We start from the raw sequence: 14,989 nt of genomic DNA on the forward strand, positions 1-14,989 counted from the left end.
TGTAGGTTTTTTTCAAATTCCAATTCCTCAGTTTAACTGGAATTGATGAGTTCATTTATGAATTGACCCCAACCCTGGTTTCTTCAGCAGAAGCCAGTGGAGCTCTTATGATGTAATGATGGCAGAATGCAGTTGTGATGGGAGAATAGGGAGCCCTCCTATTGTCTGTACTGTTCAGACTGGGCTTTCAGCTGATGACTGCTCCCTGCCCCCTGCTGTGTGGCCTCAGGACCCTGCTGTGAGTGGACAGGGACTGGCTGAATGGGCCACGAAGTTCTGGAGGTCTTCTCATTGTGTCTAAGTGAACGAGGCTTGGCTCAGTCACTGCCCCCCCACCAACTCCTCCACCCACGCCGCAGCTCAGAGCGAAGCGTGAGGAGAGTGAGATGTCACCGACCCAGCACGCTGTCGCATATGACACTCAAATCCAAGCATAGTGTCGCATATTGATTTGCGTGTGCGCTATTCCAAACTGTGACTGGCATTTGCAACGAAGCCAGCTCCTCTCCGCACTTCACTGAACTGTGTTGCCAGAAAGTTCTCTGCCAACTGTGCCAGAATTAATCAACGGTTTCTTTCAACAGAAAGTTCACTGCTGTGTCTGTTTAAGGAAGTTTCTCTTTGAAAAGAAGTTTTGTTTTAACTTTTGTTTTGCTTGAAATGCAGGAAAAAGGATGATTTTTTTGATGTTGTGCTTTTAGATTTACCTTAACGGTTAATTGGGCAATTCATGGAAAAAAATAAATAAAATAAATTAAGTTTTTTAAAAGGCCATGCAGCACTTTTGAAATCATTTAATATTCTATCCTTTGCAAATCTTAATTATGAAATACAAGAGAGCAATCACGACCAGGATGCATTTAATGTTAATGCAATTAATTCTTCTTCTTCTTAAACCTTTCATTAGCTTGGCAGGCAAGACCTGTGAATATGACTGCATGTTGGGCCTTGCTAATGAGATTCTTTGTGTACTTAATTATATATTCCAGTTGTAAGAGTCTCGACCAGAAAGCTACGGTAAAGGACCTGGGCATAGAATTGGAAGAGAGATGCATATCAAACTATAATCAATGCCGCCCCTTAAAGAGGTCATCTCATTAAAACCTTGCTAATCATCCCCAAACTGTACAAGATGTGGAATTATTTCATTATCCCATTTGATATGAATCCTGTATCAGGATGAGCTGCAAACGAGGAGAAATGAAATACAGCGTTGGTGTCGATTAGCCCAATGACTGATGTGAATTATGAACTGAATTGGCCTCTGCTCTCTGGCTAAACTAGATCCTCTATTCCCACCCGCTTCTCTCTCTCTCTCTCTCTCTCTCTCCCTCTCCTTTTCACTGTCTGGTTCCATCTCTCTCTTTCTCCATCTGTCTCTGCCCAGACTGTAATATTAGCAGGGCCAGTATAATGAATAATGTGGGTTTCTTTTTTCTTCTTCTTCCTCTTTTTGCGTGCTGTGATTTAGCCTTTGGCCCCTCGGCAGAGTGGCAGGCTATTTTTGGAGCTGGGACGGAGGGCAGGAGGAGCTAGAGAGGGAGGGGGGGGGGGGTTCAGGGAGAAGGGAAGCAGTATTCAGGTCCAATATGGCTGCATTTTCATAAGATTAATCAGATCTTCCATGAGCATCCTCTTCCCGGCACTGATCCCCACACCCTCAGTATCCACGCCTCAGGGTAGAGAAATGATTGGCTCCGAGTGTCTGGGTAAACACAAGCTCCTACACAGATAATGGTGCTGACTGCCACACGCACTGAGCATGTCTCCTCACCGTGTATGCTTTCAGATTCAGAATAGCATTTGTTCAGCTTGGAGTAAAATAAATCCCCTAATCTTATTATGATGTTGATCTTGGACACAGATGCATGCATCACTGCAAATCTTTTGTGTTTGATATGAGTTTCAAGTCCAAAACAAACTTTGACCAGAGCAGAGCGGAGCTGCGCTGTGGAGAGTAACTTCAAGCTGTAGTCTCTCTTCCCATGCTGTTTTCTGTCTCTATTTGATCATCTAATACCAGACATAAAATCAGCACTCTGGCCCTGTTCTCGGCTTTGTCTATGGCTTACCAAAATGCCACAAATCAATCTGCAGTATAAAATTACATTTATCTTGACTTTCACATTGTGTTATTGTGTGAAGTTGGATATGCAATTGATTGTTCTCTTCCTTTCCCTCTTCTGTCTCTCTCTCTGTCTCTCTCTCCGTCTGTGTCTGCCAGGTCCGCCATGGGCTCCTCCAGTAGCTGCGGTGAGCCAGCCCAGCCTCCTGCCCCACACCTACGCCCTCCCCCAGCCTCCCACCTTCAGCCACAGCGTGACTGTGCAGTCACCCATCATAGGAGTAACCCCGTCCATCCAGACTCCCATGCCCCCACACCACCCCCTCATGACGGCCCACTTCCAGCTGCCGCCGCACTCCGCCCAGCAGCCGCCCTCCATGGTGCTGAGCATGCCGAGCCAGCCTCCGTACCCCTCGGCCCAGCCCTCGGTCGCGCCTTCCCCCCTCAACGCCCCCGCCAACCAGGTGGTTCATCCAAACCCTCACAGTGTGATGGGCAATGGCCACTTAACCCCTCACCCCAGCCACCCCCTCATCCAGCCCCCGGCCTTGCCCCTGACCAATGGACAGGCAGCACCGCAGGCCCAGCCCACAGCAGCAGCCAATCAGGACGGTCCTAATGGGCTGCAGATGCTGCGGACAGTTGGAATGGGGAAGTACGAGTTCAGTGACCCGGGACATCCCAAAGGTAAGAGGGGCCCGCCTCAGCTGATGCACTCAAGGCAGATTGTTAGGTGTTTCAGGATCAGTGTCAGTCTGTGTCTAACTTCAGATGTGGAACCTGTCACACCCAGCTTTCAGAAGGCTAAAGCAAGGTAGTCTGTTCAGCGATCAACCCCAGCTCAGTAGTGCGTCCAAAATGGGGAAGTGCTAGGCGTTAGATCAGTGTACTCTTAGCTCTCTATTCCTAGTGACCTCGGCTTATGTGGGCCATGTTGGAATGAAACACAGAGGCCTCTGCCTGTATACTGGAGCAGTTTCGGATGCCAACAGTCATAAACGAGGCCGCAAACACTCTCGCAAGAGGTTGTTAAAATACAACTTGCAACCAGAGCCAATTCACTTCAAAGCTGCTCCAAGGTCACAGAGAACCGTGTTGCACTTGGACCAACAGTGAGCCGACTGCTACTGAAAACTTGTGCCACATACAATACTGCCTGCTGAATTGTATGGAGAAGGCAGGAAAATTCTACTAATTTCAACCTACCATACTCCAGCAACACCTGTAGTCATGTACTGCATGTTGTGCTCTGAAATTGGTTAAATTTTGTCAGTTTAACTGGCAGCAACCTTTTCAGCGTTCTTTACTTGCACACTCACAATGCCTACCAAACACCGGGCTGAAAGAGCTTTCAGTCAGAGCCCTCATCTCTCTGAGATCGTTTGAAGCCTTGTTGACTTGTGCTGTGTTTGTGAAGGTGCTTCAGTACTGTGGCTCATGCCTGAGTCTGCAAGCTGTAAATTGGTGTTTGGTTTAACCTTGGAGTTTATGATGCAGGGCCCTAGAAACAGATGTTCACAATTCCCTGACCAATTTTCACATTTAATGAAGCTTTTAATTTAGGTTTAGATTGTTTTCGTTTTCCTGAGTCATTTTGATCAATAAAACGTGTGCAAATGAGCTTGTAGACTGCAAAAAGCAATTATTTCGGGGGCTGCCTGCGATACATTGAAATTAGACAGCAGGTAGAATTGGAAATGGATAATTAGATGGGCTCCTCAGCTTGGTCCAGTCTGTATCGAGTGAGAGCTTTTTGGCTTCTGCCATCTTGGATGGAGTGTGTCTTGATCCATTAGTCATGTACATGTCAAAATTTATTGACTCCTCTTTACAGGCCAAGAAAGCTAGAGTTTAAGTGGGACCATTATACAGATCCATTTGACAGAGGGAAAATAAGCACTATAGACTTGTAAAACATTCAGCAGCGCAAGCACTCATACATTACCGTTATTATTCTTTATTATTTTTTCATATTATGATACATCATATATATATGTATGTGGTTGCAGTTTATCAACTGCCATGCTGCAATACAAATGGAGGGGAAAATGAAAGCAGAACATATCATCCCTGCATCAGTTTCCAGAACATCATACAAGTTACACACTTAAAATCTTGTTTAGGCCTCTCTGAAGGTCAAACTGGAAATGGAGGCGCTTGAATCTCACATCTCCTCTGCCATTCTAGCTGTTTTTCAGCCCTACTTCAGCGGCATTAGATAGACATAAGTGAGCGTATCATTGGGGTAATGTCACAAGGACAACGGGGATAGGTGCCACGTTGAGAGCAGCAGTAAATTAGCAGTTGTGACGTCTCTTCAACAACCTGGCGAGGGAGACCTCTCTGCTGACGAGAACAACGCTTAACCTTGCAGGCGTAATCACACCAGTGCCAACCTGAGCGGCCGGTCATCTGACTCTGCCGACTGCTGTCTTTCTTTCTGTGCTTATCAGTCTCTTTCTTCCTTCTATTTGTCTCTAAATCTGTCATTTTCTGCCTCTCTTTCTCTCTCTCTATCTCTGCTTTCTCACCTCACAGAGGAGAAGTTTCCTCCACTCACAAGCTCTCAGAGGTGGCATGCATTCTATCTGAAATCAATTAACACCGCATACCGATGTGGCAAGGCTACCTACTGGCCTATTGCACTGGCATAGTGCTAAAACGTGTAGAGAAAGCTCTTGCGGCCTGCAATCCTGGCTGGCTTCCCTGTTCGAAATGTGTTGGACCGAGGCACCTTGCTTTTTTTGGAATAGTACTAGTTTGTGAAAGGAGAGGAAAGCAGCCGCTGTTTGGGGTCAGTGTCTTTCCAGCCCTCTAATGGCTGAGGTTAGGATTAGGGGGTTGGCTGATCTGATCCCAGACCTGCGTTTTTCGGTTACTTCCGTGTGGCATAATAATAGGTGGTAAAGTAAGCTATAGCCTCCTCATACATAGACACACTTGCTGTATCTCTTGCTCTCTTGCTCTCTCTCTGTTCTCATGCACACAAACACACACATACACGAGTACGCTCCCTTACACACACACACAAGGTGCAAGGTAGACTGACGTTTTCCCCTCAAGAAAATTCTCATGGTCAAATGCAGTAAAAACAGGACATAGAGATAAGATAATAATACAGTAGTCTGCACTCAGCCGTCACACACATACTCGTTGATGCACACCATCGGCCTGCCGCCCGCCACACACACACACAACTTGCACACCCATGCACTCGTACATAGCGGACCATGTCAGGGCTTGCAGTAATTAAATACATTTAAATTATGGCACAAAAAAGTACTGACCTTCATCTCATACAGCACATTAGGCTAGATTAGAAGTTATAGGGCAGTAAACTTCCACAACAGCTCAGCAGAAACCGAATTAGGTCTGTGGAGATCCAACAATCGACGTAGCCCAAGCAACTGTAAGCATTAATTTTTCTGAAGATAAGAGATAGACTGTTTGAGAATGTGAGAGGCTGCACACTAATATTTACTCTCAAATTGTCAAAAACTGGTCATGTGTATCACCTCAGTGGGTTTTTAGACGTGATTGAAAAGCTTATTGAATAAACAATTTAAATGAGGAAGCCACAACTTAAATTACTGTGTTGCTGCATAACAAGTTTGAGGCATCAAGACACAATGCCAGTAAGAGCTTTTGTGGCTTGTGGTGGCAAAGGCCTGGATCTTGGAGGAGCTGACGGAGCTCTTCCTGCTTAATCCTGCTGCACGCCAGGCCACTGTGTGTGTGGGTGTGTGCGTGCGTGCGTGTGGGTACGAGACTCGAAACTCGTGGGTGACTGCATGTGTGCACAACTGCTTGGGTGTGACTGCATGTGTGTTTTGTCAGATGTCAGCCTCACAGCCTTAAAGCCAAACACCACAGTGACAGAAATCACACTCCGTGTTTGATTTGGCTTTGCCTTCAAAGGGAGCAATTTGTCTTCGCTCTGCATCAGTGGGCACATCAACAACTGTGCTTCTATGTGTGTGTGTGTGTGTGTGTGTGTGTGTGTGTGTACGGTCTGTATATGTGTCTGTTTAGGTATTTCTTTTTACGGTATATGTGTGTTTGTATATGTCTGTATATATGCTATATGTTAGTGTGCCTGTGTGTGTGAAGATTCGCACAGAGCAGCTTGGTCGCAGTTTCCGGCTCGTCTCCTGCTGAGGTACGCCAGTCTCCGGGCTGTGATCTACCTGACTGAACTAGCTACTGGTTTCTCCATCCACAGCAGGTCTTTTCATAATACCTGCCTGCCATAGTGTTCGAATCAAACTCCACACCCTCTTGCCAATTGTTAGTTTCCCTCACAGCGCCCAACTCTTACCCCCAATTTTTTCTTCTTCTTCTTCTGATCTATCTTCTCTCTCTCTCTCTCTCTCTCTCTCTCTCTCTCTCTCTCTCTCTCTCTCTCTCTCTCTCTCTCTCTCTCTCTCTCTCTCTCCCTCCCTCCCAGAATTCAGAGGCAAGTGAGTTTATCGGAATAAAATCAGAATATGGCGGAGCTCCCACACACTGAGATAGTCTAAGCACAGCTGTAGCCAGAGCCACAACAATCACATTTGACGGCACATTTTGTGAAACGTGAGAATACACAATGACTGACATTCTTATTAAAAGAGAGACAAAAAGCCAAAGAGAAAGAGACACAGAAGAGAGACGAGCAGAGAGAGAGAGAGAAGGCGGGATAGATACAGGGAGAGAGTGAACATGAGAGAGAGAGATGCTGAGAGCAGAGTCAGTCTGTGTCTATTGACCAAGTCATTAAAATCGATGGCTGTCCTGATGAATATCAGCCTGGCAAAGCCAGTGCAGAGCTCAGCAGGGACGGACCCACTCACTGAAAGCATGATTGAGCACCATTTAAAAGGGAGCTCACTACTGAAAACCACATTAATACCAAAAGGAACTCCTTATTTTCACATCCGCATATTCGAGTCTATTTTAAAGACCACCGCTGTTCTCCTTGCCAGCCGTGGAAATGATTTTTTGATATTGTTTTCTAGCTTACCATGCCAGAGGCGCTGAGATGAATATGGGTAGCGGTGTTGTGGCTGCGGAACACACTGTGACACTGAAGGCGATGCTGGTTTTGCTGTTGAATAAATGCCTGAAGAAGGAGCTGTTGGAGTAAAGACGCTGCATGTGTTGGGAGCTTTAGTTCAGCTTGAAGTTGGGTGTAACAGACAGCTCTGTCTGGCCACCTGCTGCCCTACTGAGCATGTGCTGTGGATTGCCGTGCTGGCTCCTCGCCTCTTCTCTCATGTCAAACATCATTTTAACGCTTCTTTCCACTCCAGTGGCCTTCACCGGTCCCTTTCCCACACACACACACACACACACACACACACATATATATACACACACGCACAAATGCACACAAGGAAGGGACACACCCACGCGCGCACACAAAAAGGCAGGGACACCCATACACACACAAACACACATGAAAGGGTCTCACTCACACACACACACATAGGAAAAGAATTGGACACACACACACACGCACACGCATTCACATATACACCCACAGTCACACACACACATCCAGCAGCACCCCACCTCCTCTCTGCCCAGGAAGGTCATCTTCCAGTCAGCTCACATCAGCCATCATCTGGGGACCAAGCAGCTCTGGAGCTGCTAGTGAATGCAATTAAGATGCCTTGCCGAGTTAAGATCTGTGTTTTACTATGCTGCCGCCGGACTGGGCCGGCCTCACCTCCAGCACCGGCTCGTTTTTCCTCCGCTCTGCTGTGGCCGTTTCATCATTCTTATCTGCTTTACTCAAACTTTGGTCTCATTAATAAGATTTTAATTATGTATTCGTGTTTGTTTACTTTCGGACCGAGCCTATTGGCACTGCGGCGTCGCTGTCCACTCGCGTATTGGTTCTTTGCACATTATTGCTGCGATGTTACCGCTGACCGAGGTAATTACAGGTGACTAAATATGTAAGATAGTGATTGTTTACAAGATCAGGCTGTGTGTGCTGGGGCTGTTTATATAAGGGAGATGGGTGCCCTTTTTCTCCGGACTTATCATCCCTCATCAGAGGCCGTTTTGGAATTGAGGTGCTGTTTTAAAAGGTTATTTCACCTTGTCATTTGTTTTTGAGATTATATGATAACTATGTTTTGCTTTTATCCCGGGACTGAGAGGCCTTAAAATGTTTTTTGGCTGTGTTGTGCCGGTTTCATATCTCTCACCTAGGCAGATCTCTGTAGATGGACAGAAGTAACTAACGTTATTAAATGGATGGAGATATGGCATCATCAGTATTATTAGTGGTGCATAAACATTCATTTAGAGATTTAACCACAAGCATCTACTACTGGCATTCTTATGACAGGCTGTTCAAACCAGTTATTAAAAACACAGCCAGTCTGTGATAGCCACACTGAAACCATTAATCATAGCAAGCACATTAATTATACTCTCTCTCTCTCCCTCTCTCTCCCTCTCTCTCTCCCACTTTCTCTCTATTCTCTCTCTCTATCGCTCTCTTTTTCAGACTTAATAGAGTGCAAAGAACCTCGACTGCATCCTCATTGCAAATTTTACAAAGTGTGGCTTTCACTGAGACAAAAATAATACTGGATCTGACCAAGTCTTGTGGAGGAGTTTTATTTTTTTATTTATTTTTTTTTAATTTTCAACATGCTGACTCGGATCAGCGTCTGTGAAATAAGCAGCGGCAAATTAATTAAAGTCACTGCGGTGTTGTGCTGGGCGATTATCTTAAAGCTATCCACATCAGGATTAGCTTAAGCAGAACTCGGGTTGTTATGATTCCAAAACAGGCTTAACTTGAAATATGAAATTCATGGATTTCGTTATGTGGTTTTTACACATAGCATTCCTTAAATCTGGGCAATCGTAGCGGAGACAGAAATGGGATTCGCAAGGACTGGGAATGTTGCAAATAATTAATGAAGTTGAAATTTATTCCAATTACTGTGGTATGCTCGGTATGTGCAGGTAATTCTGTTAAATTAACACATGCCTTAGTGATATGCTTATGAGTAACCTTGGCACACGTATCCACACGGCGCCTACATATTCATGATATTGACTCAAACATCTCATTTTGGAGCGGCAGGAGCGGTCTGGACACCGCTGCGCCTCTGTGTGGATGGAGCCCAGCAGCTGCCTGACACTGTCTCTTTAACTTTGCTAAGGATGGCTTCCATTGAGATGTCTAACTGTTCCTAGTACGGCTCAGCCTCTCCGGAGAGGAGGGAAAGAGGAGAGAGGGAGGAGAGGAAAACGTGAGGCGAGCAGCGGCTGCGTGTCAAAGGCAAGAGGAAGGAAAGCCGCTCGCCCTTGTTCTTTCTCTCCCTCGTTATCGTATTTTAAAGGAGAGGAGCCCCGCCAGGAGCCCCATACATTATATCCCCCCGCAGTTAATATAGGGACGGCGGATAGCTCATTAAGATTGATCATTCCTCGTCCGCCTCCTCCGTGCAGAACGCGGCGCAGCCTTCATTAATCACCGGGATTTCCAGATAAAGCTCGGTGGCGGCGCCGTCGCAGGACCCGGAGCCTGACAGGCGGGCTGCTACATGCATAATCACAGACGCAGTGCAGCCAAGGAGCAGCCGCCCGGCTCCCTGCCACGCTAGAGAGGGCACCGTATCTACGCCTCCCTCCCTCCTCCATCCTCTCCTCAACCTATACTCTCCTCCTCCACCTCCTCCCCACCTGTCCTCTTCACTTCAAGTCTCTGTCTGTTTCTCTCCCTTACTCCCCACCCCACACCCTTACTATTGCCCCACCTCCCCCCACCCACACACACACACACACACACACACACACACACACACGCACTGTAACAACCACCTGCTTCCCATACCCACGTCTAGCTTCACCCCCTTCCCTCTCTCTTCCTTCCATCATCTCCTCTCCCTTCCTTCACTTTTTTTTTCTTATCCTCCTCTTCTTCCATATCTTCCTTCCTCACCATACCTGCCACCCTTGCTCCATGCCTCCCTAACTCCTCTCTCCACCTCCCTGCTTTCTCTGCACCACTGACGCCAGAGTTGTTAGTCACTTCTTTTAATGGCCTGTTTTTTTCAGCTGGGAATGCCTCAGTTAGGAGAGTGACAGAGGAAAATTTGAGAGAAGAGAGGATTAAAGAGAGGAAAAAAAAAAAAAAAATAGTCCAGTCAGTCCAGATTGCTCATTTGCCTGTGACAGCTGGACCGAGTGTCAGAGGGCTCTGTGTTTTCGTCTAAACCGCCCAATCAAACTGACTCATTTGCCTTATTACTTTCGCAAAAAACCGAGCACAAAATTTTGTTTTTTTTTCGTTGGCGTGCTCAGAGTATTGTAAGCACATAATATATTGTAATCTTTGCCTGACTCTTTATTGGAGTTGGAGATGAGGGAGGATGTCACCTCTGTTTACCCTGCAAGATCTGCCACGGTTTGGGGTTAACATACACACACAGACACACACACGCGTACGAAGCTGGAGTTATCAGGTTCGTAGTCCCGCAGTATCTCTCTGCCAGCGTCGTGACAGTGTGGACCCTTTGAGGATAACGCTCCACTTTGGGATGGACTGTTTTCTGCTGCTGTAGGCAAAGAGACTTTAGCTCCCAGGCCTTTTCCAGCTCAGTCGTTTTCATGAGGTAAACAGAAATTCAGTCCACGAACTGAGAAGAGCGGTGTGTATGTTTAAAAATGAGGATTTGACCACTGATGGATTGTGTTTAAGTTTGTCCCTCTCACCGTGTTTGCCTCAGTCATCATCAAGTGATTCAAATCCAGCTTTGTTGCAGGTAGGGCTTGAGAGAAAAGGTCAGGTCGCTACTACGCTTTCTGTGAACAGGGCTCTTTCTTTGTTTCTTTCTTTCAATCTCTCTCACGCTCTTACGCCGTATCACACTGAAAAATAATGAGTGAGCATAAAAAAAAAGCTATTTTATTCATGCCTTTGACAGTTGTGGAAACGGTCAGAGAGAGTTGTGCGGCGGCCTGCCACTGCGCTAAAGCAACCTTTCTCTCTGGGAACCCTCATCATTTTTTCTCGTGATGTGAAGTGATTTGCTGGCTATTGTGTAGGCTGAGCTGGCAAAAATTGTTTTAGAGTAACGAACCTCGTAACCTACAGTATGTTTTATCTACCCACGACTGGCCAGTCATTTTTTAGCAGTTCAAGCCACAACTTTTCTAATAATTTAGAGCCCCATCTTCTCATCCACTTTTGGGTCCCATCCCAGATTTTAAACTAACACACACACACACACACACACACACACACACACACACACAAACGCATGCACACACTGGATTGCCTGGAAGTGTGATGAAGTGTGACACCTGGTTGCTCAGAGCTGCAGTATCATGCATTGAGTATTCAGGAGAGGTCCTGGACTGGAACAGTGCCATTTGCCTACATGAAACGTCCAATGCCCTCAGTTATGTGGGAGCAAATTGATTTGCGTGTAAAGTAGTGTCAAAGTGAATGGAAGTTATGCCTCAAATGGGCCTGAATCTCAAACACCTTGTGTCAGAGACTATCTGATATGATAGGATTAATTGCCAGGAGTCAGATGTCGATGTGCTATATTTCACATCAGCCATGAAATGTGCCGTAATGCATTATCAATGAGGCCGAGCGTAAACGCAGCAGATGTTGCCAGGAAGCCAGTCAATAGCGGATGTTTCTCTCTAATGAGAAGGCGTAATTACAACTGGGAGGGAACTGAATTGCCAAAACAGCAGCAGATGAGTCTCACCGTCTCGGTGCCGAGCTCAAAATCCAAAAGAACCTCGGCAGAGTATTAGCCTGCTAATGTTCACGGTGTGCACACTGATCTCTGAGTGGATGGTCAAACTTTTTTCTTACCCAGAAACTTTTAAATGGGTTTGATAATGCATGCGGGGCATCTAATAAATACTAATGACAAGACCAGACATTAGCAGGAATGGGCTTCTCTCTCCGAACTCATTATTCCACAGAGCTAGCAACAGGCTTAGCATGCGTAGATATATAATTCTTCCGTGACTTAGACAAATGATAATGGCCTGAATTGCAATCAGACATCTTTGTAGGCTAGTGGTGCACTCTCTAAGCTTGATGGACTTAAAGTCCTCCTTAGCAGTGAGATAGGACATGATGGCGTGCCGACGCAGCGATATGCCATTACCTTATAACGTTTTCCGAATGCGTTTTGTTGCTAGAGGCTGCAGCCCTGAATTATGGTGCTGATTATTATCATCATTCTGCTACAGTAGTCATTGTACCTATTCTCCTCTTTCAAAATGCTAGATACGAACATTGTTTTCCTATGCAGCGCCGCTGGCTAGAGGGCTGGATAAATGGCATCGTCTCAGTGATTTAAACTGAGATTACAACTTTGCAAGACCATGTATCAGCGGCGGGTACGCAGGGAAAATGTATGATTTCAAGGTATCAGAAAATTTGCAAAGCAGTTCAGTCACCTTTAGAGATTGTTTTTAATCCCCGGGGAGAAAGAGAAAGAGACAGACAGACAGACAGAGAGAGAGAGAGAGAGAGAGAGAGACAACAGGGGAGGAAAGGAAGGAGAGGGGGAAAAAATCTATCTGATGGAATGCAAAGATTACTCGCCTGACTCCACGGCAGGATCCACTCTGAGAGCTCATCTCAGGTGTGCAGTCTGCTGAGAAGACTCCCACACACAACGCAACCCCGCCACTAACCTTTCTGCTTGGGCTGCCATGACTTTCACAAAGTTACCCAGTAAACACACATTGTCCTCAGGGGGAGAAGTGACATTTATCTTAAGCTGCACTGGGGACAGGGGAAATCTGTTGCCTCAGTGTTTTTCATATTATTCTTTTTTTTTATTTTTATTTATTATTATTATTTTTTTATTATTTTGTTGTTGTGGTTGAACTGTCATGCTATTTGGGGTCAACGTGGAAGAGGCGGTTGAAATGTTGCTCACAGAGGCAGATATTACCGATGTGCAAGCTTGTAAGGAACGCATGGAAACCCAACTCGTAAACACAGTCTAGGTGTAAGGCAAGCTCAGCAGCATATCTGCATTCTCTCACACACACACTGGCATCTCTGCTTGGCCACCGGGACGTGCCTGGGTCCTAAATGTGGAGGGGCAGAAGAGGGCCGGCACAGCTGAGACTGCTGCTTCCAGACTTGAGTTGGGGGGTCCAGGGGTGGAAAGTAACTCAGAACTTTTACTCAAGGACCGTACTTAAGTAGAGTCTGCACTTTTATCTTTCATTTTAGGGATCTTTGTACTTTAATTGCTCTTCATTTAAAAGCAGAACCCTACTTTTTATTTCACTAATTGCGCCTGCACCGGTTTCCTTTTAAGAGATAGGCTTTGCGTACAAAATGTGATCAGCTTATGAAAATAATGAACATAGCATAATGGATCCCTGATTAGGGCTTGGCGATATGGACAAAATTAATTTTATGATGACAGTAAATTATTTTAATAGCAATATATAATAGTATCTGCTATTGTGCAAAATCACGTTAAATAATCAAATTAATGTCGTCATCATCCCCCTCTCCGTCCCCCACTCTTTCCTGACTCTCTTCACTATAAACTAATAAATATAACTCTAATAAAGGCAAAAATGCCCAAGAATCTAATCTAAAAAACAAAAAAACAAAGTACAATAAAACTGTTATTTTCAAATATCCCCTAATTTGTTTCAGATCTCATTTTGTGAGAGATTTTAATTAGTATTTGCTTTTTATCATTAATTTAGAGAACAGGATTATGTATTACGATAACTCAGTATCATTATTTCATCACAATACAATTCTATTGGAAAAAATGAATAAATGATAATATTGAATTATTGCTCAGCCCTACGCCTGACCCTGTTTAGCTTAATCCAGACAGACTTATGCAGTGGAGATGGAGCACTTCTACACATCCAAAAATACAAAGACATACACGTTAAAAATTATATTTTGTTTAGCTTTTGAAACTTAGATCCATTTGGAAAGGTGGCCTAGTTTTTAGAGAGATTGTCACATAACCACAGGATCACAGGCTCAGATCCCTGCAACAGCAGATGCCAACAGCCAGTTGTCCTGCCTGCTTATTGTACATCGCTTTGTATAAGAATGTCAAATAAATACTTAAATATGCTTACTAAAGTTTCATTTTGAGTGACTTTTAAAAGACTTTTAAAGATTGCTTTACCACCAATGTATTTCTACGTCTACTTAAGTAAAGGATTTGAGTATTTCTTCCCCCGCTGCCTGGGGCTGATTACAGTACAATACCTTCATGTTCCAGTCAGGTGGAAAGTCAGTTTTCTTGGATGCTGAAATGCCATGGTGGGCAGGCAACCTGACAGTAGGCCTGGAGACAACTTTGGTATTTGTAGTACTCATGATATTGTGGTTTGAGGTCAAATCCATTTTCTGCGAGGTTTTGGAACAGAAATGATCCAGTACAACTGACCAGCAGAAAACTGTGTGTGATCGCACTGAGCAGCTCTCAGTTGTGAACTAACTAAGTGTGAAGCAGGGTGTTGCTGTGAGAGAGCCAGGATGCTCAGTCAACCTTCCCTTGGTGAATCAGAAAATAAACATGGTTTTGTGCAGATGCTCCCAGGAAAGTTGCATTCATAGTGTTTATGCAACTCCTGTGTCCAGATGATTCATTTCACTCAATTAGCTTTGCTTTTCCACTGGGGTTTAAAATTTGGGTTAGATAGAACTCTGTCCTCGCGGTAATTTTTATGAAATAGTAACTTAGCACTTTAATTAAAAGAGAAGATGGAGAAGTGTTGCTCACCCACTCAGTTCTAATCAAATCCCCTCCAAGCATATGTTATCTTCGCCAGCCAGCATTTCCTCAGCACAGCATTGTTATTAGGATTACTCTTTTATGACATTGTCTTGCCTAAATTATTGTGTGTGTGTAGGTACGCGTGCATGTGTGTTTTTGTCCTGCA

The 14,989-nt window shown here is 45.0% G+C and overlaps 1 protein-coding gene across 1 annotated transcript in view; it reads left to right on the forward strand.

Annotated features, from left to right (window-relative positions):
* klhl29 (kelch like family member 29) overlaps window positions 1-14,989 on the forward strand; it is a 195,649-nt gene that overhangs the window by 102,490 nt on the left and 78,170 nt on the right. Inside the window, exon 5 of the mRNA XM_078289746.1 lies at window positions 2,225-2,752. Coding sequence (XP_078145872.1) covers window positions 2,225-2,752 — 528 coding nt within the window. The remainder of the gene's footprint in view (window positions 1-2,224; window positions 2,753-14,989) is intronic.

Source organism: Centroberyx gerrardi, chromosome 18, assembly GCF_048128805.1.
Source record: "Centroberyx gerrardi isolate f3 chromosome 18, fCenGer3.hap1.cur.20231027, whole genome shotgun sequence".
Classification (NCBI taxonomy): Eukaryota; Metazoa; Chordata; class Actinopteri; order Beryciformes; family Berycidae; genus Centroberyx; species Centroberyx gerrardi.